We start from the raw sequence: 25,995 nt of genomic DNA on the forward strand, positions 1-25,995 counted from the left end.
TAATGTCGGCATACATGTCCCCTTAGAGGCTTAGACATGAATGAATTCTTGCGAGATTTCCAGAGTTTTAATCTCCCATTTCAAGGGATTCAAACTTGTCAGATTATGAAATCAAAATCCCAATCAGAACCTTTACCACAGTTATTCTAATCTTCCTAAGAACTGTGATAATAAGCCCATGTAAATTTATTCGATAGATGCTATCTTAAAGCGACATTACAATTTATATCCTCACAGAAAAAAAAACACAGAGGTGAAATGCAAATCTTCGATAGGCCGAAGGGAAGACAGATCATGTGACGAGTCGATGGGTAGATAAACCACGTGATCAGTCACGTGGGGAATATGAACTTTAGATCCCAAGATAAGGATTTTTTTTCGAAGCGAATATATGAACTCTTGCTCAACTTTACATTATTTATTTTAACTGTTATAAGAAGAAAAAAATGCAGGAACAATTGTGAATCAATTCCAATCGAATATTTAAAGTAATACGTATACTTTGGTGTAGTTTTGTCTACAATGTTGTGAAAATAGGGGCGTTACAAAATATTATACATCTTGTTCCTGCTCTATGAAAACTGAGCACTTTATTCATGTTATTGTGGTTTATAATCAGTAAAAATCTACCTTCCCGCATTCAGACAAAAACATATTTGCACTCCTCTTACCAGTAAAAATTCCCTTGTTAATATAGTTTTAATCCATTTGCAATAGGAAATATTAATCGTCTCTTAAACATAAATTTCATTTACATCAAACTATATTGTGGTTATGCGGTAAATAAGCGAAACACAGTATATCGTTTCTTTTGGAAACAAGCTGAAAAAGCATTAAATCTCAGTGTGATAATTTTTAAAAACAAAAGCAGAGACCAAATCCCTTTAGATATAACATGTCTAAGACAAAGATTGTAGCAATTTGGTTGTCGAGAATTTTCTGCTTTTTATCCTTTTCAAATGTTTATTTTTTTCCCTTTTAACATTTAAGTAATGTCGGTCGCGTCAATATTGCGGTGATAAAAACTCCCACCAACCACTGATATTCGAAAAAAAAAATGCAATCCCTCTACATAATGCATGGGCAATAAAAAACAATAGTGAAATATATTTTTATCTGACATTGTGATACTAGTTTCAATCATATCCTTTCAAATTTTAACATACAAATCAGAAATACGAATTCAACGAGTAATAACAATAAACTCAGAGATTTAAATGAAGTATATTGATACAAACAAACACATGAATTATTATCATTATTCGTATGAAGACAGGAGGAAAAACGCTATAGGATTGCCAATATACGAAATGGGAAAAATAAATGAACATTCATTATGATAGTCAAACATATTGATTATGTTCACTGTTCTTCATGTTATTTATGTACCCTTATAAGGGATTGTTAGTCTTAAATGACATGAAACTAGAAAGTAAGATACCTTTTTCCAGGATCTATATCATTTTGCATCCCATCCACTTTCTCATCATCATACCTTTACTTTAAAAAGAGGAGCTCAAATAACTTCCATTTCCACTCAAATTTCAAAGGCTCTTTTTAAGGATATTTGATAGGAAAAGCTCAAGTAAAAAGTGATAATACACTACATAAACCTCAATGTTTAATATGCATGTAAATAAATTTCCCCCCATTTCGAACCACGAAGATGATAACATCGAATTCCACCCAATAAACAGACAGAGAAACCCCACAAAATACATGCTTGTCCAAAAGTATATTTCATAAAATATAACACTGCGCGCGATTTCTGACAAAGTCGATATTTTCTGCGGAGACAAACTTTGTATGGTATTTCTTAAAGAAGAAACTGGAAGGAAAATTTGCTGACACATGGTGCAATAATTGGCTGATAAAAACACATTACTTCTACACCACCGGACGCAAAAATTTCCTCTGCTCGTTTTCCCCTTTTATTTTCCCTTCCTGATAGCTCTTACCTCCCCTTACCGCTCCCGTTCGAGCTCGATCGCTGTCTCCTTATATTGCCACCTATCTTTTTTTGCACGGTAGGGCCACCTTACTTGATGCCTCATCATTATGACCAGCACTACGCAATTTCGTGCAATTAGTCAACGGCTGACCACCACCTCTTTCTTGGGTATCCGTCCCATTGCGACGGGGGAAATTAAGGATTAGATGCGCACTTTTTTAAACTCCATAATGATATGTTTACTCTCATTTTCGACAAACCTGGGGGTCACAATTCCGGCATATGAAATAATGAAATACGTATGAGATAGTTATAAACGTATCCATTTCAACTGCAGCTTTCTCGAGCCAGAGCATATCATTTAAAGGGGTTCTCGACTCACTCCTGTGAAATGCCTCAACTAAATCACCAAAAACTTGCCAACGCAATTTAATTCTCAAAATCGCTGTTTCCACACGGTAATCTATTGTTTTAAAACCCGTATTGATTAATTGACATACTATAACACTTCCCTGGACATACTATTAATCATTTTTTCATCATTATACAATCAGGGAAGTGTTATAGAAATCAAATGAACATGTCATATGACGAGAAATGTGAATGTTGCCAATATCATGAATATGAACATTAAGAAGTCATCAGACAATGATATTATAATTCCTAATTCTATCCCACCCATCGTTCCTTCAATCATTCTGCCCTTCTTTCCTCCCTCCTTTTTCTTTCTTTCTTTCTTTTTTTCTTTTCTTTCTTTCTTTCTTTCTTCCTTCATTCATTCATTTCTTTATTTCAGTCCTTCGTTCCTTCCCCGCTACCTTCAACACCGAACACCCCCTTTCACCTACTCGAACCATCCACCCCCCTATCTCCTCCCCTCTTTACGCCCTCTATGTAAATTCATTCTTCCACATGAGCGGTGTATTCACATGGACGTGCCCTAAGGGTGATATAGGCGAAACAGCGTGTATGTCAACATTCAAGAAGGATCTTTCTTCAGCTCTAGCCCTAGCGCTTGTTGTATGGGTGCTCTCATTGCAGCTCTCGCTTGTGCTACACATGCATCACAAGTTGATGAGATGCTGGCTGCCGGCGGGAGCAACATTTCTAAGTTTAGAATTGTTTTCCACGAAAAAAGATCACGAAAGTAACCGAAATTATCTTAAGGAACACCTTTTCGCCATCAGGAATATTCATTATAATCACTATGCAAAGATATCCTACATTAAAAAGGAATATAGGTGCGTCATCAGGAAACACTGTACAACGTATCATCGATACTTAATCAGAATATGCCAAGTAGCAACTAGATCAATAGAATATAATCCGATTTTCGTAATAGGAACTGTTACATGTTTAAACAATTTTTGTCGCAGGAACTTCCTCCGTTTGAAGGGTGTGTCCAGATACTAAATAATAATGCTTTTTTCATGTAACGAATAATGAATTAAACACACATAAAATGATAAAATTATATCATCCTGGTTATTCTTCATCTGCTTTATTAACCATGCCAAAATGATACGATGTAATGACATATCACCTCCTCCTAATAAGGTTTTGAATAAATCACTTTCGGAAAAAACGTGATGATGATGCGAATGATGCGACGATAATACACAGTAATGCGCGGCGCCACTTTCAGGGCGCCACGAAGGCCTACGCTCGGTGCTGTAAAACCATGCATAGTGGCATTCCGTGTTTTAACACACCACTCCTATGTTGTCTTACAAGTTCCATTGTAAGGTTTTTTTAATGGACATCTCCACAGACCAGGGGAGCGTTTCATGAAATGATTTGTCAGACGTTTTATCCGACAAGTACTGTTTTATCCGACAGTTACTATAGTAACAGTGCTTCGCAACCAATCAGAATCCAGGAAAGTTGTCAGATCTGACAACTTGTCGGACGAAAATATTGATGAAGCGCCCCCAGGTTCTTGATTTTTGTCAATTGATAAGGATAGATCATGCTGTCACGGGGTCTGCTCTCCTATATTCATATCTTTCTTAGATCCGCATTGGACTTTAAAAATTGACTAAAGATGTCTACCAAACTATAAATGTCAAAAGCCAAGTTAACAATGAAACACACAGTTAAGAACAGTGGTATACAGATGGGGTGCACGGACACCCCCCAAAAAATCACTGCCAAGAGAAAATAAAATTGAAAGAAGATATTTTTTCTGAACAATATGTCTATCACCAAATTATATTTTTAAATACAAAATTATTTTGGGCTCGCTTGCTTCGCTATTTTTAGTTATTGATTCGTTACTCAATTTGCTTGGAATCACATCAATAATGATACTAGTCAATGGTATTTTTTAATCTTTGATTTACAAAAAGGTGTTTCGCGCGTGAAGAGGTGATTTTTTTTTGGCGAACTATAACAAATGCCCTTAAAACACTATTCCTTACTACGATTTTGATGCAAGGTTTATACATAGAATCGGTCCATTATTGCATTTCTATGATCTCGTTGATAAGATTAATGTTGTCAGTTTTCATACAACATCGATTGCCCCATACAGAGAAGAAGTATAATACATAATCAGAATATTTCTGATTCCAACCACTCCTCGCATTATGCGATGCCTATTTTTACAACATACTAATCTGGATTATGACGATAGATGGTAATTTTCTATTGTTGAAGCAGAGGATTATAAATGTCACGTGATAGCACAAATTAAATAAGAAAAAAATAAACTTCGAGGGGATTGAAATAGTCATGCAGAGTCGAGATGCGGAGATAAAAAGTTTTAAGTTAGAGGAAAAAGATATGGCATCAAAACAAAGTAAAATAACATAAAGTAAAGCATGTATGCTCGCACGCATGCGCATGTTTGTTTGTAAAAGTGGGAGTGGTTGTTTCTGTACATAACGTGTGTGTGTGTGTGCACGCGTAAGACATTATATAATAAAACTAATAGGTAGGATGGAAAAATACGTACTACTTACACGATCGAGAACATTGGCAAATGATACAGAATGTAAAGAAACACACACAGGCAGCAGAAAAAGACACATTACGTCATTAAGGTGCGTGCAAGACATTAAGAGAACTAGGAATTAAATGAGAATAAAACAAATAGAGTGTGAGGGAGAGACAGAACGTGTTTCTTTTTTCTCTCTTTAAAATACTTTACTAATTTTGTTGAATAGCAAAGCTGGAATAGTTCCCAAGAGTTGCTTTTCATACAGTATCCGATATTTGCCTTTGGTAACCAGGGACCAAAGTTAGTACAACCCCAGGCAATCACTTTAATACACTTAGACAATTTTTACCGACCGTGACCCCAACATGAACTTTTTTCTTCCTCTTTCCTGACAGACTGACTGTAATAAAAGGATTAAGTCAGGCAGAAGATTTTGCGCATGCGCACATTGTATGCTATGTTGCTCCATCCTGTTCTATTCGTGCATTTGTTAAACTGGAGGAGAGAAAAATGCGTGGGCCCCTTCACCCACCGCGTAAATAAAACGCGGTGTTAAGAATGGTGTAGAGATTCCATGATTATAACAATACAGGAGGGTGAGATATAAATGATACGGATGTTTTGACCTGGACTATATTTCCGTGTGAGGAAATGAAATTAAAGAAACTATCATTGACCGCAAGGAAGGATGAAAAGGCTGGTAATGGTATTGAAATGACAAGAGAATTCGCCTAACCTCAAACCGGAGAGGCTAGCGGGCATTATAAGGAATTATAACACGCCCTTGTAAAGTGTGACATTACACATTCGAGACTACCTTGTACTTTACAAAACTGAAAATAATTTTGATGTGTTCAGGATTCGGGCTATAATTACGCCAAAGTTAATTTTCCACTTGGTCCACAGCCGATTTGGTCTCATCCCACATGGCACATGGTCTAATTTCGTCTATAGCTAGTTCATCTACTTAAAGGTCAAGTCCACCTCATAAGAAAATGTTGATTTGAATCAATAACAAAACACAAACGAGCATAACGCTAAAATTTTCATAAAAATCGGCTGTAAAATAAGAAAGTTATGACATTTTAAAGTTTCGCTAATTGTTCACAAGACAGTGATATGCACAACACATTGGCATGCAAATAGACATTCGACGATGTCCCTCACTCACTATTTCTTTTGTTTTTTATTGTTTCAATTATACAATATTTCATGTTTAAAGATTTGACAATAAGGACCAACTTGATTGAACCGTATATGGTATTAAACAATGCTATTTCCAAATCGTTGTTTCATTTGAAAATGAGGAGAAAATTTGAATATTTCACATTTCATATGATAAAATACAAAAGAAATAGTGAATGGATGATGTCATCAGTCTCCTCATTTGCATACCGACCAAGATATGCATATAATTGTTTTGCGAAAGTAAATGAAACTTTAAAATGTCATAACCTTCTCATTTTACATCCGATTTTGATGAAATTTTCAGTGTTGTGCTTGTTTGATTTTTATCTTTTTATTCAAATCAATTCTTTTTGTTGGGATAGACTTTTTGAAAATGGCTAGTCATAAGATACACATTTTAAGATAAGAATTAACAATTAAACAAAGGATGAATCATCATATATTTATATTTTTGAAGAGAATCTGAAATGATTTTGAGAGGAAAAGTAACTGTTTGGTTACTCGATGACGTAATTATTGCGTTATGAATGCATTGAGTAGGGATTTGGTGTGTTATCATTCACATGGGTTTTTATAATCTATATTCTAAGACTGGAATGAGCAGAATGTTGCATTGTTGGTAATAAATCTGGTCACAAATGAGTATTTCAGAACACGAGATGGGAGAATTAAAGTTGGTAGTTAGTTCGTTTGCCTTTAAGCAATGCATAATTTCATCAAATTCTAAATTTATCTACCTACCTTTGGTCGATAGCCTAGGTGGTCTAGCACCAGTTAGTAAATGATGAGATGAACTGATAATGAACCACATTTTCATGTTGCACTTAATTTGACCAAGAACAAACAAGTTATAAAACGCAATTATGCCATCTTGACATTAGACATGCATGCATATCAGACAATTGCAGGAGTATATCAACTGCTTTTACGCTAACTCCATATAAACCCAAAATATGGCAAACCAGAAAATATTGCTCCTTGATTTTTATGTCAATAATTTTTGTTCTGAATTTTTGAATTTCTAAGAATTCCCGTCTTCTGAACACCAAACAAAATGGAAGCGTAAATTAAAAAGTAGTAAAAAAATATTGAAAAAATACAAAACAAATTCAGCTTTGCCCAAAATTCATGATATTCAGTAAAGTAATATCAAAAAGGTTGTTCATTACACTTAGACAGCAGTAAATATGATTTTATTAAAATTAAGTCTAAATAATGTTTGAAATAATACATACCCCAAAATCACAAAATACAATTATATAGGGCATAATTGCGCAGTAAGTTTGATAAATTCATCTATTTCCATTTTCACCTTGCTTTATAACCAATGTAATAATTAATTTGAAGATATCAATTGATTTGTCTATTTATTTGATTATGTATCAAATAACAACATAAATAATAAAAGGAAATGTTCTTTCCTTCAAGTAATATGAATATCTTGTATCAAATCAAAACCTGAACAGATAAGAAATATTAGACACATATGTTAAAACTGCGCTCTAATCTTATTGATGAAGACAAATTCAGATCGGCATTTTCGATTTGCAAATAAATCTTTAGGACTTAAATCTAAATCACAGCTGAGTGTTATTTTATTCAATTCATGAAACAAGAGGGTACTTTTTGGTATGTTTAAGTATTTCTAATCATATTGAATTCAACGCTATATAAATAATGCATATTGGCAAAGTCCACTTAGCACTTTTAATGTAATAGTTGGAAATATCAATTCTATTTCAAATAAAGAATAAAAATAAATCAACAAACAATAAACAATAAAGGAAGAAAAAATAACATTTACATATACATCTGTCACGGTAGTACAGAAATCATTTGTATAAAAATACACAAGAATACGAGGAGCAACAGAAGAGCAAATGCAAATTTCCTTTTACATCTACATCTTCTGTCACGGTGATTTGAAATCATTTGTATGATAGGTGTCAGTATTGATGTCGAAGGGGGAAACCTCAGCATAATTCAGTGTAATTTCACAGGAGAGAATAATAATTATGCCGAGCTAAAAATAACCCATAAATGTAGTCAGCCGTGATTTAATAAATCCAATGTCGTCTCACATTCAAAATGGCAAAATGGAAAGCAGAAAAAAGGGTAAGCAACGTCTCTGCTTTTTAAACGCTCAAGGCTAGTGTTTCTAACTGAATACACCTCATTTCATCTTCGTCAGCTTTGAAGCAACTCACTATTGTATGACAACGAGTAGGGGGAAACGAATAATGCTAATATTTGATCTCTTTAAAGGTAAAAGCAACTGTAGTTGCAGCACACAATTATTTCATGAGAAAGTCTTTAAAATCAAGGTTAATTTTCACCATACTTCCTTATATATAGATCTTGTACATTAATGTAAACTTATCTCTGTAAAATCATGGAATTTTAGCGCAAAACCGATAATTTTGATGGTCATTAACAAGGAAAAGCTTATATGGGACAGTGTATTAATATTTGCTTGGAAAACATATCCGACAATAAATATTTCTCAACAATTACGCATTTTCTTCCAGAGCCATTTAACACGTTTTATTCATAAAACACTTGGATTGTAATTTTATCAGATTTTGTTCGATCTCATTTGGAGATCATTACCACAGCTTGTATTTATCTTGATATTCGCGCACTATCTATATCATGTATGTACATGATGTAACGATGTCACGTGATTCACAAAATTACTTTTACATGCATATATAAAGTACACTGATTTCTTTACACGACTTGTAGGGGGGTAAAACTTAATGCACATATCAAAACGTTGTTTTTTACCCTATGAAATAATTTCAACGAAAGCAGGCTAAATCAGTCACTTAAAAAATCAATGATATAGTTCCATAAGCGTCGTGAGGGGGATGGGGGGGGGGGGCTACATAATAGCAGAAACAAATATTTGTAACTTGTGTCTAATATATCAACGTTCTCGTTTGATACTGGCAGCATTGTCATTTTTTTTAAAATTCTAGACTAAAAATGTTGATCATTTGAATTACAGGATAGAACCGCACCAACATTATTTTTAAGTGAAAACACTCGATCAAGCTTTGTGCATTATCTCATGAATAGTTTTATTCTACAATTACGTACTATATCCCAAACAGTGGCGGGTTTAGGATCAATATTCCCAAGCTCTTTTTTGGAATATTGGCTATTTTCCATATACTGTCCTTGGTAGATGGACAGGTGCCCTACGAAATTACCCTCGAATCCACCTTAGGCTAACTTCCACAAAATACCTTTAACGTCATCATATCCCGTCATACCCTGACCCTATACACCGACCATAAACACTCATTCTTTTACTCCCACTTTATATTCCTTTCTTCCTTTCTTAAATCATCGATGGCAAAAAGAGAAGAGAGAAGGCCTGCGTAGAGAGAGAGAGAGAGAGCCTCCGTTCCTACACGCAATCACAAGAAAAGAGTAATTTCCGGGATTTTGCGGAGCACCCTCCACTACTTTCTTCTCTTATTCCTTCTTCTGCATGGGCGCACTTAAAAGTACGCTTAACCGTAGACTCGGCAACCCCAGTGCTTCGCCAATTGCGATTCCCAACTCTACTACACATGCACCAACTAAAGATGCATCCTCAGCCCGACCACTCCCCGACGCCGCGCTATGGGAAAACTCTGGCGACATTGACTCTGGAGCGGTTTGGCGCAGACTGCGTCGGTCGATTCCTCTCCTTAATTCTCCCCGGGATTGCCCGTGCAGGGGGACGTCAGCTGCGGTGAGGCGGCTCGATCCAGGCGGAAGAAAGAGGCATTACATAAAACTCAACTTGAGATTGCCAAAGCGCCTTGCTTTAAAAAAAATAGACTTGATATGGAATACAGCAAATCGTTAGAAACTTATAGTCCAAATATCATACACATACTGGTTTATTATGAGTTTGCTTTATGATATGAATTCGGGTGAGAGAAAATGTGACACACACATTAATTTTAATGCATATTAACATATGTAGGCTAGATACCTGGACGTATTTTAATGCGCACGAAATAGATTGCAACTGACAAACCTAATGAACACATACTAACTATACAAGCGGAACTAGTGAAGTATTTCAGAATTTATATTTAAAATCTTGTAAAAGTAGAAGTACGTATCAAAATGTAAGAGACAGAGAATCGGAGTAGAGTAAGAGAGAGAGAGAGGGAGAGAGAGGAAAGAAGAGAGGGGAGGGAAGAGAGAGATGGAGGGATTTGCCTATTGAGGTGAATTCATTACATAAGATGATATAAAATAAATTATGAAACGGATAACGAGAGAGAAAGAAAAAATAATGGGGTGGGGAAGAGAACGAGAAAGTCAGGGGTAGGGATGAGAAAAGTGGAGCGCGGCGTCGTTTGAGCAAAGTAAAATGGCACTTAATTAGATAATCAAATTTTGGTCTTTTTGTGGAATTTCCGTGTCAAGGAGTTACAAGAAATATTTCAAATATTGAAACTCTCGAGTGATCACAACAGAAGAAACAGTCTCAATAATGTTACATACATTGAATGTTTATATATTTATGATGATGAGGTATATGTGTGTCTGTGTGTGGGCGCGCAATTTTTATATAGGTCCTACACATTTACTTTGATGTGCATATAAATACATCATGAACAAATGAATTATACATAAATGTGAGTGTGCTGGTGTGGGTGTGTATGTTATACTAGTATATATATATATATATATATATATATATATATATATATGTATGTATGTATGTATATATGTATGTATGTATGTATACAGGTATAGGTGTGTGTGTATTATTGTGTGGGAGTGGGTGTACGTGAATGTAAAGAGAGAGTCAGAGAGAGAGAGAGAGAGAGGATGGAGGGCTAGAAGGGGGTGGGGCTCAAGTAATGCAAAGAACATTACCGTTATCGTAGCCAAAAAATAAAATAAAAATAAATAAAACCCGAACTGAATCATCAGGATTCTGGTCGGGGAAAGGGACCTCCTGCTGTGAGACTAATAACATGTTCCTCGCTTTCCACATCCCACTCTTCACGTTCAAACACCGTCCTTAATAACCACAGCCACGCCAGCTTTCCTTCCTCATATATTTTCCTCCTGTTTACTTTTTAAAGTGCCGACGAGTGGGGGAACGAAAGAATATGAACTAATAATAAAAAAATACCCCTCTTTAATCTTGCATTCTGATGACGATGATAATTATCCAGGGTGTTTGAATTTGTAATTTCAACGAGGTACCGGAAAAGGCAGATACCTTTTTAGAAAGTGGCGATGTAAACAATAGACAATAGATCCATCCTGGTTTGACGATGATCATCACCCGAGCGGTGCTATTATTGGGGAAAGTCGACGGCGATACAGAAATCGTTCACATTAAACGGTTTATTACTGTGTATGTTTTTAGGATAATGGGTTTGTTGTATAGCATTTATATTTCATACTACTGCCTGAATAGCATAGACGGGGGAATACGTTGAAGAGGGCGCGTTCTAGGGAGAAAAAAAATCGACATCTGGTTTGCGAGGGATTTTCTTGCCCGCTGATTCATAAGAAATTTGGATTTTCAGGTCAAAATAATATCATTTTTGTTGACAAGACGCTAAGTGCTTGTGATATTTACGTATAGATCTTTGCTATCCCTTACAGGATATACATTTGAGAGGATCCCGAATGAAGCATGTGTCAAAGTTTAATTGAATCAGAACAAAAATCTTCTTATGAATGAATTTAAAGGTTTGGTATTCATTATTGAGACTTTATTCAGTCTTTCAACTCTGTAAAGTCAGGTCTGTATACACTACACTGTGAAAAAATTGGGCAATATTTTACCCAATATTTTGCCCAACGTTGGGCCGATAGTCAACCCTACCAACTACTGGGCAATATTTTACCCAACGTTGTTGGGGCATTAATGTGCCCAACTGTTGGGTAATATTTTGAACTACATTTTGGGGGACATTAATTTGCCCAACTTTTTAATAAAGTTATTAACCCAACATCTGGGCAAGGCCTACACTCACTTCGTGTACCTGGTCCGTGTCGATCCGGAGACCTTATCCGAAAGTGCTTTGCATGCACAATAACGCTGCATACAAGTGCAAGTGCATATCTCAAGTGAGTGAAGCAAAAACAAAACAGCGTCAGATATATGTCATGTATGTAGGCCTATTCTGACAAATTCCTTACAAATTATGCTTAACGTAAAGTCCAAAATAAAAAAATTAAAAAAACGTTTAAGCAACTCATCTATGAAAGATTCAGCGAGGCTCCCCAGCCCCCAGTCATCTAGAAGCTCCTCCATATCTTATCGACCGTGTGTAGCATGCTGCAAGCGCAACTCGTGATCGTAAAGTTTCGCAACATTTACCACTCAGCAGGGCAATTACTAGCCCAACAATTGGACATCTGTATTTTGGCAGCGGCAGAGTAAAAATTTGCCTAAGTATTGGGCACATAATGCCCAACAAAACAATAACCAACGTATATATTACCCAACAAAAAAATGACCAACGTAAATTTACTCTTTTTTTCACAGTGTATCATAAATAAATGCACACATATAAAAAAAAAGTGGGCAGGAGCCCATGGGCATTATTGGGAATTTTTACTTTTCGATGAAAAAGAGAAGTCTGCAATATTCTTTATCAGCTACTTGAGGAAACAAAACTCAAAGAAAAGCAAACAATGAAGACATCAAATAACACAAACCCGTCAGACATTGACAAGTATATTAAGAAATGAAGCGAAATCCTCAGCCATCTTTAATTTAGCGTTTACTTTTCTCTGTAATCCATGAAATAAACAAAGCATACACACTGATGTTTGACTGCATAGCCTCAGATATGAGAAGAAAACACGAAAGCACGCGCGCGCAGAGCGACGGATCAAATTGCATATCGGGTGTCTATGCAAAGATAACGTTTCGACGCCACGAAATCCGATATCGTCAAAATTATCCTAACGATAGAACGGGATCTTTGGGTACTTGGCCGGGAATTAGACGACAGTTTCCGAGTCGCAATTGACACCTTTACGGTGCTTCGGGGGATAGCGTACACCGCAGCCCCAGCCCGGTGTAAGTACGCCACCGCTGTCAAGCTAGCTCCCTCCGCCCGTGCCCTCGCTTCGGAGACTACCGGCATTGCTACACCGTTCAAATACGTAAGGAGAAACTCCCGAATATACACGTGGGGGTTATTTTAGCTTTTATGCACTTTTTTTTTTAAAGCGTTTTAATATTTAAATATTAAACTCCCATGGTGGCGATACAATGTCGAGTCTTAGAGGCCCAAATTAGGGTATTTCTGGAGAAATTTATCCATTAAAACAAACAAGAAGCAAAGCATTGTGAATGAAATTCCGCCCTCTGGTACCGATTAACAGACAGGCGTTACTAATTGTAGTTGGCAGAGTTGATTAGCGACACTTGGGCATGGCACATATACACACCAGATTTTGGATTTATTTCGACTCAAGATGTGTGAAATGTGTATTTATGCTTGCAGACATGTCGAGGGACGTTTCTAGGCACCTCCTTCCTCATCAAACGAACCATTTTGATCACTCATCCAAAAAGATTTTCATTATTTCGTCTACTAGTAGGTGTTGCAGACATAGTATGGAGGGTGTGAATGGGAAAACAAATATGGAAATATGCTAAAGAAACAATCCAGGGAATTTCCCGCTTCATGTCCAAGAAATAAATCATCAAAAGATGGAATAAAATGAAATAAAAAGTTTCCAATCATCGTTTATTTTTAACTGAGTCTAATAATGTTAATACTAAGGAGGGTAGTAGTGTTAAAAGAATTTCAGAGAACCATTTCAACCCGACTTACTGTCAGTCTGTAAAATTCGAACTGGAAATGGTTTGAGTGAAATTAGCAATAACATGCAGGCTTGTTGTTTACGACTTAACTCTTTATTAGACAGAAGAAAGTCCTATGTGCAAATTTAAAGGCAACGTTGCATTGCAGTGCACAATATTAAGACATTGACAAGCCAACAAACTAGTGTAATAAATACTATTAATATGCATGTTTTTAAGAACTTAATGAGTATATTGGACACCTTGACAATGATGAAGATGTAATAATCACTAAACTGACTATCTGGAGAAGACGAATTATTTTCCACCCCTCCCCTCAATTCCCGAAGCCCGCCGGGATCCAACCAACGCTCAAAATTCGCTGACATTAATATCACTCACAACGCAACCCACCTCCCACACCGACACTGAAGTTTTCACATCATATCAATAATTATGTGTAAGTCATAGAAAAATAATGCAGTTCTAAGTGTGCACTTATGGCGCCTTGGAAAGGTAGTGTGTGAGTGTATTCCTAATGTGTCAAGCCTGATGTCATCAGGGGCCAGGGTGGTGCTAGGCTGGATCGAGGTTCACACGTATTACGAGCTACCCTACTAATTTGCGGTTATGGTATCGGTAAGGTAACCAAGCCCCCATAATATTTCTCATATTTTAATTTCACAATCGTCTTCTTTTATCGATAACCAATAAACCTTCTTTGAAGAAAATAAGCTTGTTAAACCCCGGATTTTCCTGTAAATGAAATGGTTTATAACAGCTGATGATATCAATCTTCTCTTTTCTTGGAAATGTTTTGGAAGGGTACTGGGGCTATTTTTTCTCCAAATCTACAGCAACAAAATGAAAACGTGATTTCGCATCTTAAAATGTTAAAATCACAGAACATAGTGAAAGGTTAATAAGTAGATAAATGTAACATAAAATGGGTATAGGATGAAGGTATACGTGTTGCGTGTATCTTATTCATTTATTATTATTATTATTATTATTTTTTTTTTTTTGGGGGGGGCTACAAAAAAAATCTGCAAAATCGCACCATGTTCACTGCCATGAAAATTCGTGGCGGACGAGAACGTAGCGCAATAATGACAAAAGGACTGACAAGGAGATAAAGTGATTGAAAGTGAAAGTAGAGAAAAGGAGAAAGCGCAGATAAAGACAAGAACGAGAAGGGCACTTGCTTTAATCTACATAGATTGAGCCTGAAGGGAGATGACATAAAACTAATTAATGAGAGAACTTTCACGCCAAATTAACTGCAGGCACGAAACATCTCTTCCCCGTCTTCACTGTCAATGATTCTCTCTTCATCGTACGAGCTGGACAGGGTGTTTACACCGTTTCTTTGTCCCTTGATCGTGTAAGTTATCCCAAGATTCCTTTGACCCGTTGCAAATAAGACTTGTGTCTGATCGAACTCCGAAAATTGAACGCACTATACAGAATTAAACAGTTTATTTCTTATTGTTCATGTTTGTATACTTTGCCTACATATCCCTCTCCCAACCCAATAAATTCCCCTCGAAATTACCACCTAGCATCTCAAATTTTCACACACCTTTTCCCATTTAAATTTGCCCTCCTTCCAAGTTAACCCTCCCTCTCACACTCTCATTCAATCTTACCCTCTTATACTATCATTAACCCTCACACACTTTTATAAACCCCACATACTTTCACTCACCCTCTCACACTATCTGCCACCTCCCACACCCTTACCCTCTCACACTATCACTCACCCTACCACACTATCACTCACCCTCACACACTGTTACTCACCCTCACACACTATCACTCATCCTTCCACACTCTTACCCTCCCGCACTATTACTCACCCTCCCACACTATCACCCACCCTCGCACACTATTACACACCCTCCCACACTATCACCCACCCTCCCACACTGTTACTCACCCTCACACACTATCACTCATCCTCCCACACTCTTACCCTCCCACACTATCACTCACCCTCCCACACTATCACTCACCCTCCCACACTATCACTCACCCTCACACACTGTTACTCACCCTCACACACTATCACTCATCCTTCCACACTCTTACCCTCCCGCACTATTACTCACCCTCCCACACTATCACCCACCCTCGCACACTATTACCCTCCCACACTATCACTCACCCTCTCACGCTATTACTTATCCTCACACACTATCACTCACCTTCGCACACTATCACTCACCCTCCCACACTACCATTCACCCTCCCACACTATCACTCACCCTCCCACACTATCACTCACCCTCCCACACGACCATTTACCCTCCCACACTATCACTCACCCTCCCACACTATCACTCACCCTCACACACTATCACCCACCATCCCACACTATCACTCACCCACCCACACTATCATATACCTCACACACTATTACTCACCCTCACACACTATCACTCACGCTCGCACACTATTACACACCATCCCGCACAATCACCCACCCTCCCACACTATCCCACATTGTCACTCACCCTCCCACACTATCATTCACTCTCCCACACTATCTCTCACCCTCCCACACAATCTCTCACCCTCACACACTCTCAACCACTATCACCCACTATCCCACACTATCACTCGCCCACCCACACTATCATATACCTCACACACTATTACTCACCCTCACACACTATCACTCACGCTCGCACACTATTACACACCCTCCCATATTATCACCCACCATCCCACATTATCACCCACCATCCCACACTATCACTCACCCTCCCACACTACAACTCACCCTCCCACACTATTACTCACCCTCACACACTATTACTCACCCTCTCACACTATGACTCATCCTACCACACTATCACCATAGAGCTATTACAAACCCTCACACACTATCACTCACCCTCCCACAATCTCACATTATCAGTCACACTCACACAATCATCTCACCCTCTCTCTCTCTAACACACACACATGCTTTCTCTAACCCTCTATACCACCCTCTCACTTATAACCATCCTCACACTTGAATATCTAACCCTTTCCAAATTTTTTTTCCCGTGGTCAGACACACTCTCTTCCACGTTCGCCTTCCCTTTCATCCAAATTTCATTCTTTCCTCCTTCTTCCGACCAGGGAGTTCCAACTCCCTTTTCCGACCTACAACCATTCCCACCACAATGTCTCCAACGCAATATCCAAACTCCTACCACATTTTTCTTTTACAGTACATATTCACTGTACTCTACCATTCTCTACCACCCTCTTACGACTAAAGTCTTTCTTTGTTTTCACTCAAACCTCAAATCTCACCAATCATATTCCAAATATTCACCTATTTCGGATGTACTTTCACGATAACCCCCCTTGTATAGTCTCATCTATGTTCTTCTCGACACTTCTCCTTTTATCATGTCCTCACTTTAAAATACTGCTCTATCAGTTACCCTAACTTTACCCACCCCTCTCCGAGGAAAGCTCCTATCCCTCTCTACTATCATCAACTCTTCTACCCAATTTCACAATCCCTCTGCCTTACCCTTGCCCGACACCCCTAATGTCCCGCCACGCATTTACACCTGGAGGCGTGATACGCCCGTCTATCAGGTGCTCGGCGATTGGATGAGACCGCGAGATGTTCTGATCTATTACGCAAGAATGACTACCAAGATTCTTTCATTCAATTATCTCGTTTGATTACCTGTCTCGCGAACCACGAGGTTGTCAACACGAGATGATATAGGCAAAAAAGAGGAAGAAATAAACCCATTTTAGCCAATCGTGCTACATACCATATCGAACAATTTCAATGATACTTAAATTATATCCATTCACCTCTTTAATGCTACAGCTACGTTATATCTTTTAACGTTTTATAAAAAAATGTCACAGAACAAAAAATAAAAGCAAAAAGTTTGAAACATTTTATGCGATATATTGCGGACGAACTTAAAAATCTATTCACACTGACTGATGTGAAGCTTCGGCATTATTTTTTCATCAATATTTCCGAGATTATGGTAATATGCGTCACAACTGCGATAGAAATACAAGCCGTTTTCAAAAGTAAAACGAGCTGAATGAGTGCAATAGACGAATTACATAAACTCACTTAATTGCAATTATGAAACTAAAGAGAAATCTAAACTGAAAGAGTCCAAGAAAAGAACTACATCGCCGACGCACAATGAAATGATCTGCTACCTAAATATTATGGATACTATTTCGAGTATGAAATCGCTACTTTGATAAATACAAAATAATCATCTATTACAACCTGCACTTTTCGTCTTAAAAGTATAAATAGCATACACTCCTTCCATGCAAACACATAATTGTGTACCTAGGAAGTGGAATCATTAATTCAATTTTCTCCGATTAAACAGACAAACTGGAAGAATATACATCCTTTTGTAACGAGATGCTAAGACGCTTGGCGGGAATTCCCCAGATTACGTGGAATAAATTCGTACAGCCGACTGGAAAATACATGCAAGTCTATTTCATAGAATCAGTATTTTAGTTATATCAAGGACCTTTAAAGCTCATTGATTATATTACAGACCAGGCATACGGTCTCATAACAACCGTTTTCATAGTTCAATAACCTGAATGAAATGAAGATGGAAGGATAAATAAATGATCGCTTAATTTGAATAACCCACTATTTCCTCTATCAACATACCAATGGATGAATGAAGAAGGCCAAAAGAGGAAATATTGTTATGCAAGAAAACTTGACTCTAAAAAATATGAATATATGCGTACGTACACATAGTGGACCTATCTGGATCCATTTATAAAAATCACATTGGCGTTGCTGTGATTACCAACTGAAACGAGTTATCAATCTTATATGTTGATGGAATGAAATGTTTCAAAATTAATCGATGAATAAATTAAAATATTTTATGACTTCTATGACAATATCTGGCCTTCACATTCCCCAGTATCACACTGGCTTATACCCATTGAAGTTGCTCCACCGTATAAGCCATAGATATTTTCTGAAAGGATGGAGATGAATTTTTGTTAATTCCGCAACACTCAGTACAGAATCACAATTGTCCAATTTCATCATGGACCTATAGCTGCCCCAATGACCAACTGCACGAGTCACCGTAGCATATCATTTCCCTGAACTCATTCCGTTCGTTGCTTCTCCTAAATTACCTTCCTTCCTAGTCCCAGATATAGCTTTAGTGATGCCCCAATACCCAGCGAAACCGGGCAAGACACACATAGCATCCTTGATATTACACACCCGATTTCATACTCACCTCTTGAAAGAGGTTTATCTACTTTGAAATCAAGTTATTAGGCTTCAACAAATCCAGTTGAAAATACCAACATTTCTTTTCTTCCCAAATAAGAATTACAATAATGAAATAGTGATAATTATGAAAATAGTAATTATAAGGATAATATCAATAATAATTCTGATAATTCTGTTATAATTATAATCATGATAACAATGACAGTGTTATTGCTCAATAATGAGAATTTCTTATTTGTATACGCAAAGAAAGTTGAAAATGTTACGTTCTAAAGAATATAATATTATTTTTAAAAATTACCCAACTATACACGGGTGTAATCTGATGCGCATTTTTTTTTTTTTGGGGGGGGGCTACCTTTCAACCCCAGCCAATTTTTAAAAATTACCCAACTATACACGGGTGTAATCTGATGCGCATTTTTTTTTTTTTGTGGGGGGGCTACCTTTCAACCCCAGCCAATTATGAAACATATCCATAGAGAAGTAACCATTTGGTTATTTTAATTCATTTATCAATTAAGTTTTCTCATGTTCAGTATAGTTTATTGAAGTTAATTAAATTCATGAATTTGATAGTTTAACTCTAGGTTATGAAGCATATTATGCTTGGTGTGTGGGGGAAGTTGAAAGAGGTTTTATGAAAAGAGTTATAGAAAGCATAATGAATAGAAATACATTGAATCTTTCGGTAGAGGGAACATGGATGACATTTACAGATTTAAAGAACAAAATGACAAAATAAAATGAAATTAAAAGAAATTTACTCTAGAATAAATCATGAAAGAATGGAAAAGTTTTTTGACATTATATGATTATGATATAAAAAACAGTGACAATAATTTCATGTTTTGCCCTGTCGAAGTGCTGTTACTTTTGAATGTCAAAGATAGAGGTCTAGAGGCAGGGAGAAATATTTAAGCTTCTCCTTATAATATGACGTCGCATTTACAGAAATATTCGTTACTAATAAGAAATTACCACATGCATCCGTGCACAAATATATCGCAATGAGCCAGAGTTTATAGGAGCAAAATGAAAAGGAAAAATGAAATAACGACAGACAATGCCAAGGCATGCGTGTTTAACAAGTTTTCCTCGAATTATTGGAAACCATGGCAACGTGATGTTACGCAGAAAAGTTCAAGCGACCCACGAATTTCACAAAAGTGCACATGAAGGTAGCAATGTATCACTGCGATATGTGACGTTTATGGCTACTTCTCTTGATTATTTGATTTTCATCAGATATTCCACGTAGCACAACAATGATGATTTCTTATATTGTACTTCTTGTACACGTTTTCGAATATTTGAATTAAATCTCATTATGCACTGTAAAAATGAAAAGCCAATTTAGCACTTACAGTGCTTGTATAGTGACTGCACTATGATTGCTAATTTTTTAGTTCAAATTCAAACTAGAAAATCAGCACTCGGAGTGCAGTCACTATACAAGCAAGTGCTAAATTAGCACTTCATTTTTTACAGTGTGGAGATATCCTGCATTTGTACCAAACAATCCATAAACTCTCGAAATATGAATTCCAGAGTATGGTGACTATGAGTTCGCGATACACTTGAATTTTATGAATGTATTCGTTGAAGAACATTTCAAATTTTTCAAACATTAAGGGACAAGAAAAGTTTCGCCAAGAGAAATGAAGAAAATTGAGACTTGAATACCAGCCTATTATTTTTTGTATGGGAAGTGTATGAGGGTCTGTCAGATTTTGACATTTTAGCCAGCGTATATTGACGAACGTATGGCAAGCTGTTCTCTCTGCTTTCTATTTTTTATAATATAAATAATTCAATTCTTATATCACGGAATCCAATCTTGTGATTAAAAAAAAATCAAATTTGTAATTTTGAAAATATTTCTTTTGAGTTATTAAAGATTATCAATATAACATATGAAGAATAAAATCATTGGTATATAAAATAGGATTAAATGGCAAGCGGGCTTCACACACACACGTCAGTTTTATATTTACGCTGAAGCCTCCAGGGGCCCGTTGCATAAATGTTTTGCCATAAAAAACTCTGGCAAACAAAATCATGCCATTGGAAAATACAGAAAATTATGACACAGAGTTTATGCAACGGGCCCCAGGAGTGACAAGACATTAAAAAGATGTAATTTTAGTAAGAACTTACCTTCTTTCTTGAAAGGCTCCATAGTATGATGACCCAGAGGTTGACCTGGCATAGCAGCATTTACATTAGGAGCGTACCATGGCCCCGACCGCGCCCACTGACCATTGAGCATGCGCAGTTTGTCGAACATGTCCCCGTGACCCATAGTTTTCTCTGCAGCAAGATTGCGTAACACTCGATTTATGGATGACACCTGGATTAAGATATATACATTTGATAAAAGGGTAACATTATTCATCCTTTAATGAGGCCTTTGGAGTTTGTTGTGTATAAATATATATAAAAAGAATTCGTGGACACTTTGCTTCATCAAAAAACCAACAACACGGGATACAATAATAATATGATGATGATGACAGTGATACAGATACTAACGAGGATATTCTGATCACGGTTATGATGATGATGATGATGATAATAACAATAATTATAATGACAATATTAATAAAAAAATAATAGTGATAATAATATAAATTTTCATAGTAAAATTATTGGTAATGGTAATAATAATTTTGCATGAGTATGGAATCAGACTGAACCTTCAGTACATGAGACCAGCACGTTCCCACAATATTTCACGTGTTCTCTTGAGCATTTTGTATTCCGGCTTCATTTTACTTTGCGTATAAAAGTAAGGCTTCTAATCTCGTAAAGAGCTGGCCTAAACGTTTCATAACGTAAAAATGAAAACCGTATATGAGCTCTGCTTTTCTTTGCTAAGCGAGCTTGAAAAAAATCGATATCATGTATTAAAACGACTAAAACGATCGATACCCGTGCGGTAATATCCAAAAGCGAGGACAGCGTTGAATGTTAGTATCGCGAGTTGAAATCGATAGCAGAGAGACAATCGACCTATAACGAGCCAAAATAGGGATTCGTTACGGTTGAAGTAACCCATATTTTACGCTTATTAATTTAGATTTTGTTTTATTGGCCTCTAATTATAGAGCTTGTGTTAGAAAGGTTTAGAGTTGTAGCGCAAAGGAATGCCATTTCAGTGACGGAGGTAAATACTCTCATGCGGTAATATGAGGGTTATTTGAGGCTTGCTACAATACTTCATAAACTAAAAAGTAATATTTGTTTGCAGAATATAAAGATAATGAATTGTTACCTTCATCAATAACAATATCAACAAAAACAATCATCACAGTGGTTAATAATAATTACAGTAATACTTTCATTATTACTACTTCTGATAATAATGATGATAACGCTACTACTTCTCAAAATGTTTCTACTATTAATTATTGTTCTCAGAATTACCATTGCTGAATTTTAAAAGAAGCAGTCATACACTGTTATAAACCCCCTGATTTTACAGGGAAATAAGAGAAGATTTTGCAGAAAGCAATAACAGAATCATTCTGTAAATTCATAAACAGGAATTTTCTGCAATTTAACAAAAACAGGTCTATTTTAGAGGAGAAAGGGTGTTTTATTAAAGGAAATTTGTAAGGTTCCATACACCAAATACCGATTTCCTGTAAGATTACAGGTGTTCTCGAGACTCTGCTGCAGGAACTTCTTTTATGTTAAGGTTAAATCTTTTAACAGTGTATTACAGTTTCATTTCTAGACATTTTCGTTTTAAATCTAACTGCTCATTCCGACAATATCCAAGGCATTCCACCCATAACTTAGGGCCCATCCATGAAATACAAGTGTTGAAATAACAAAATTTCTATTGGCACAAAACCTACCCCAAATGATGTAATTTGCTTTTTAACACTTTAATAGCTATTCAAAAGAATATTTCATCTTTAAAAACTACTGCTTCTGATATTTTTTTTAATCTAATAGCGTGACAAATTCTTAATATTAAGAATTCTTCAAGCGATTAGAGTAAAAAAGAAATAGAGAAAGAAGCGAAATTATAGTTAAAAGGTGTGTCCGTTAGTAAAATAATGAAAACATTTCCCGGGTAATTATGCCGTTTATAAGTAGAAAATTTTCAATTTTTCTCACAATGGAAGTAAATTCCCTGCACTTGGGGACCTTGCATTACATTGTATTATGAGAAGCGGTATAATTACATTGGAGGAAAAAAAAACGGTTTCTTCGATTTCTATGGAGATTCCCGAGATATCATTAACGCGTTGTTTATTTAACGTATAATAGGCATCGACGTCAAGGAATAGCGTTCCATACTTATTTTCCTCCGACTCGGGAAGACTTATCTAGACTCATTACTCCAGCCTGTTTATTGATTTTCATGTTATTTCAATGCGTCACTTTGCTTGATGTTTTCAGAGTGGGAGACTGGATTTCGAAAGAAAGCAGATGGTCAGTGGATTCGTCTTACGAGTCAATATATGCTTCTTTTTCCCCTCTCAATCTCTCCATTTCTCTTTCTCCATCCCTCTTCGCCTCTCTCGTTCGTCTAAAAGCGGCAGCACAATGAGTTGTTTTGGTTGGCGCGCTAGACAAGAATGCAGCTTCGTGTTTTGACTATAACTGCGTGGTCTAGACGGGAGACGGGACGGCAGCGGTGTGTCTCGCCCAAAGGCCTGGCGTAGCATATTCCCTGGTGCATGCTCATGTCTCGCTATTGCACGACAGCAGATAGTATCTTATATTTGTATTTATCTTCCACTCAATGTGTTCCATTTGGACCTTTTAAGAGTTGAGCATTTTCTTCAACTCGTCATAACCTTGTTGGCTATACACTGTGGCGCTTTTTGAGAATTCGATTGCGCTCTTTTTGATTCCAATGTGAACAGTTATTTCCTATACGAAAAGTAGAGACGTACAGAAAATAATGGGCAAATCAATTTCAATTAAAAATCAGGACGTAAAACCAACATTTACATAGATTTAACCAACAAAAATGGAAATGGGAAGTTTCGATGAATTGTAATCGTTCTTAACGAAGTGAATTAAATCAAAATCAAAATATGGCGACAAAACAGATTACCGCATTATAAACGGAATAATGGCATCACGATTTTCTTACATACATTTGCGCTACATACATACAGATAGCTTGCGGCGCTCTCGATTCGCTTTATTTTTTTTCACAGGACTAGATAAAATGGTCGTAAATAATTACAATGACATTTGCAAGTGAAACTTATACAAACAATATAAAATGAGGTAAATAGAATGTATGATATTTTTCAAAAGTAAAACAAAATATTATATAAAAGCGAATGATCATTTACATTGTAAAGATCTGAGAAAACTTTGGATCCACTGAAAAGTACATGCTTGTAGTGCGTTGTCTACGAAGACGGGCACAGAAGTAACAGAACATTGAACGATACAATAATAACAACAAAAACACACACACACAACAAACAAAGAAAAAGGGAATAAATCCTAACAAGCTACAGTCTTCTTTGAAACATATCATAAACATAAACCTAATAAAGATGCAACTTGTCTTCCAAAGTTGAATTACTCAGGTGCCGGCAAAACCTGTATGGTCAAGGAAAGGGTAAAAATCCACTACAGCTGTTCTCCAATATATCTGCAAACATATACATACATATATCAATATCCGCACTAAATATTACCCGCTAATAATCTATTTCTTCCAAAATGCATCAAATCTACAACTATTAGTTCTTGCCATGTGATATCATATTGGGACAGAAAAAGGATTACCAAAATGGGCAAAAATGCACCCTAAGTCTTTTTGATATGCTGTAAACAAGGTTAAGATTTGATCTAAACGACAAAAGTAAAACAATTTCGTCACAGTCCTCAGAAATATGTGTATAGTATTACAATGTTGTTATGATACCACTCATCGTAAGATCAAAATTTAGAGGTAGACCTTTTTACAAGAATAAAAATGAAAATGGAAACAATTCTCTTTCATCTTTCCGATAACCACACTTTCATCTTTTCTAAGGTCACTATTAATTATAGTTGATAATTGGCACTTATATACACTGTAAACATTAAGTGTCAATTTAGCACTTACAGTGCTTGTATATAGTGTCGGGACTACGAGTGCCGATTTTCTAGTTTAAATTTGAACTAGAAAATCAGCACTCGCAGTGCAGTCACTATACAAACACTGTGAGTGCTGAATTAGCACTTCATTTTTTACAGTGTAAATATCGCTTCTTTCATGAGATGCAAAGAGCTTTATGAGATGCCATCCCTGCATGAGATGCCATCCCTGCACATAGCATAAATAGGATGAATAGGAAACAGATATACGCACTACAAGGCAGTGACAGTCAATTCTAGACTATTCGGGAAGGGGGCGGGGTAAACATCTTCTTTCTATGTATAGTATTATGGTCATAGTTATTTCATTGGACCGATGGCATAGCTCCACACAAGTAGGACCTATCGCTAGGGTGCATATTTGCAGTAAACATGTATAGGCCTGACTGGAAATGCACATTTCTCCTCTCTGTGCCAGGATTTTTATTTCTATAAGCGTCCAATTACCGCCGTCTGTAGAGTTAACCCTGAAAGGCGTTAAATAAAACACCCGCACTTCTCTCTTACAAATCCACAATACTACCCCGAACTCTGTAACATCATTTAGCTTTCCATAGAAACCACATATTCGATGTAGAAGAGGAATATGAAGAATACTCGGTTTGTAATATGTCATAGATTTTTTTATCCGATATATTCAAAAGATTCATATAAGCTTTACTTTTAACGATTATGGCCCGTATTCTGAAGTCGGGTTTAACTTAAACTCAGGTTTAAAGTTG

At 36.5% G+C, this 25,995-nt stretch overlaps 1 protein-coding gene across 4 annotated transcripts in view; it reads right to left on the bottom strand.

Annotated features, from left to right (window-relative positions):
- LOC121421029 (paired box protein Pax-6-like) overlaps window positions 1–25,995 on the bottom strand; it is an 87,022-nt gene that overhangs the window by 27,219 nt on the left and 33,808 nt on the right. For all 4 annotated transcript variants that reach the window (XM_041615625.1, XM_041615626.1, XM_041615623.1 and 1 more), the window contains one exon: window positions 21,308–21,500. In XM_041615625.1, the coding sequence (XP_041471559.1) occupies window positions 21,308–21,500 (193 nt within the window). The remainder of the gene's footprint in view (window positions 1–21,307; window positions 21,501–25,995) is intronic.

Source organism: Lytechinus variegatus, chromosome 9 (genome assembly GCF_018143015.1).
Source record: "Lytechinus variegatus isolate NC3 chromosome 9, Lvar_3.0, whole genome shotgun sequence".
NCBI lineage: Eukaryota > Metazoa > Echinodermata > Echinoidea > Temnopleuroida > Toxopneustidae > Lytechinus > Lytechinus variegatus.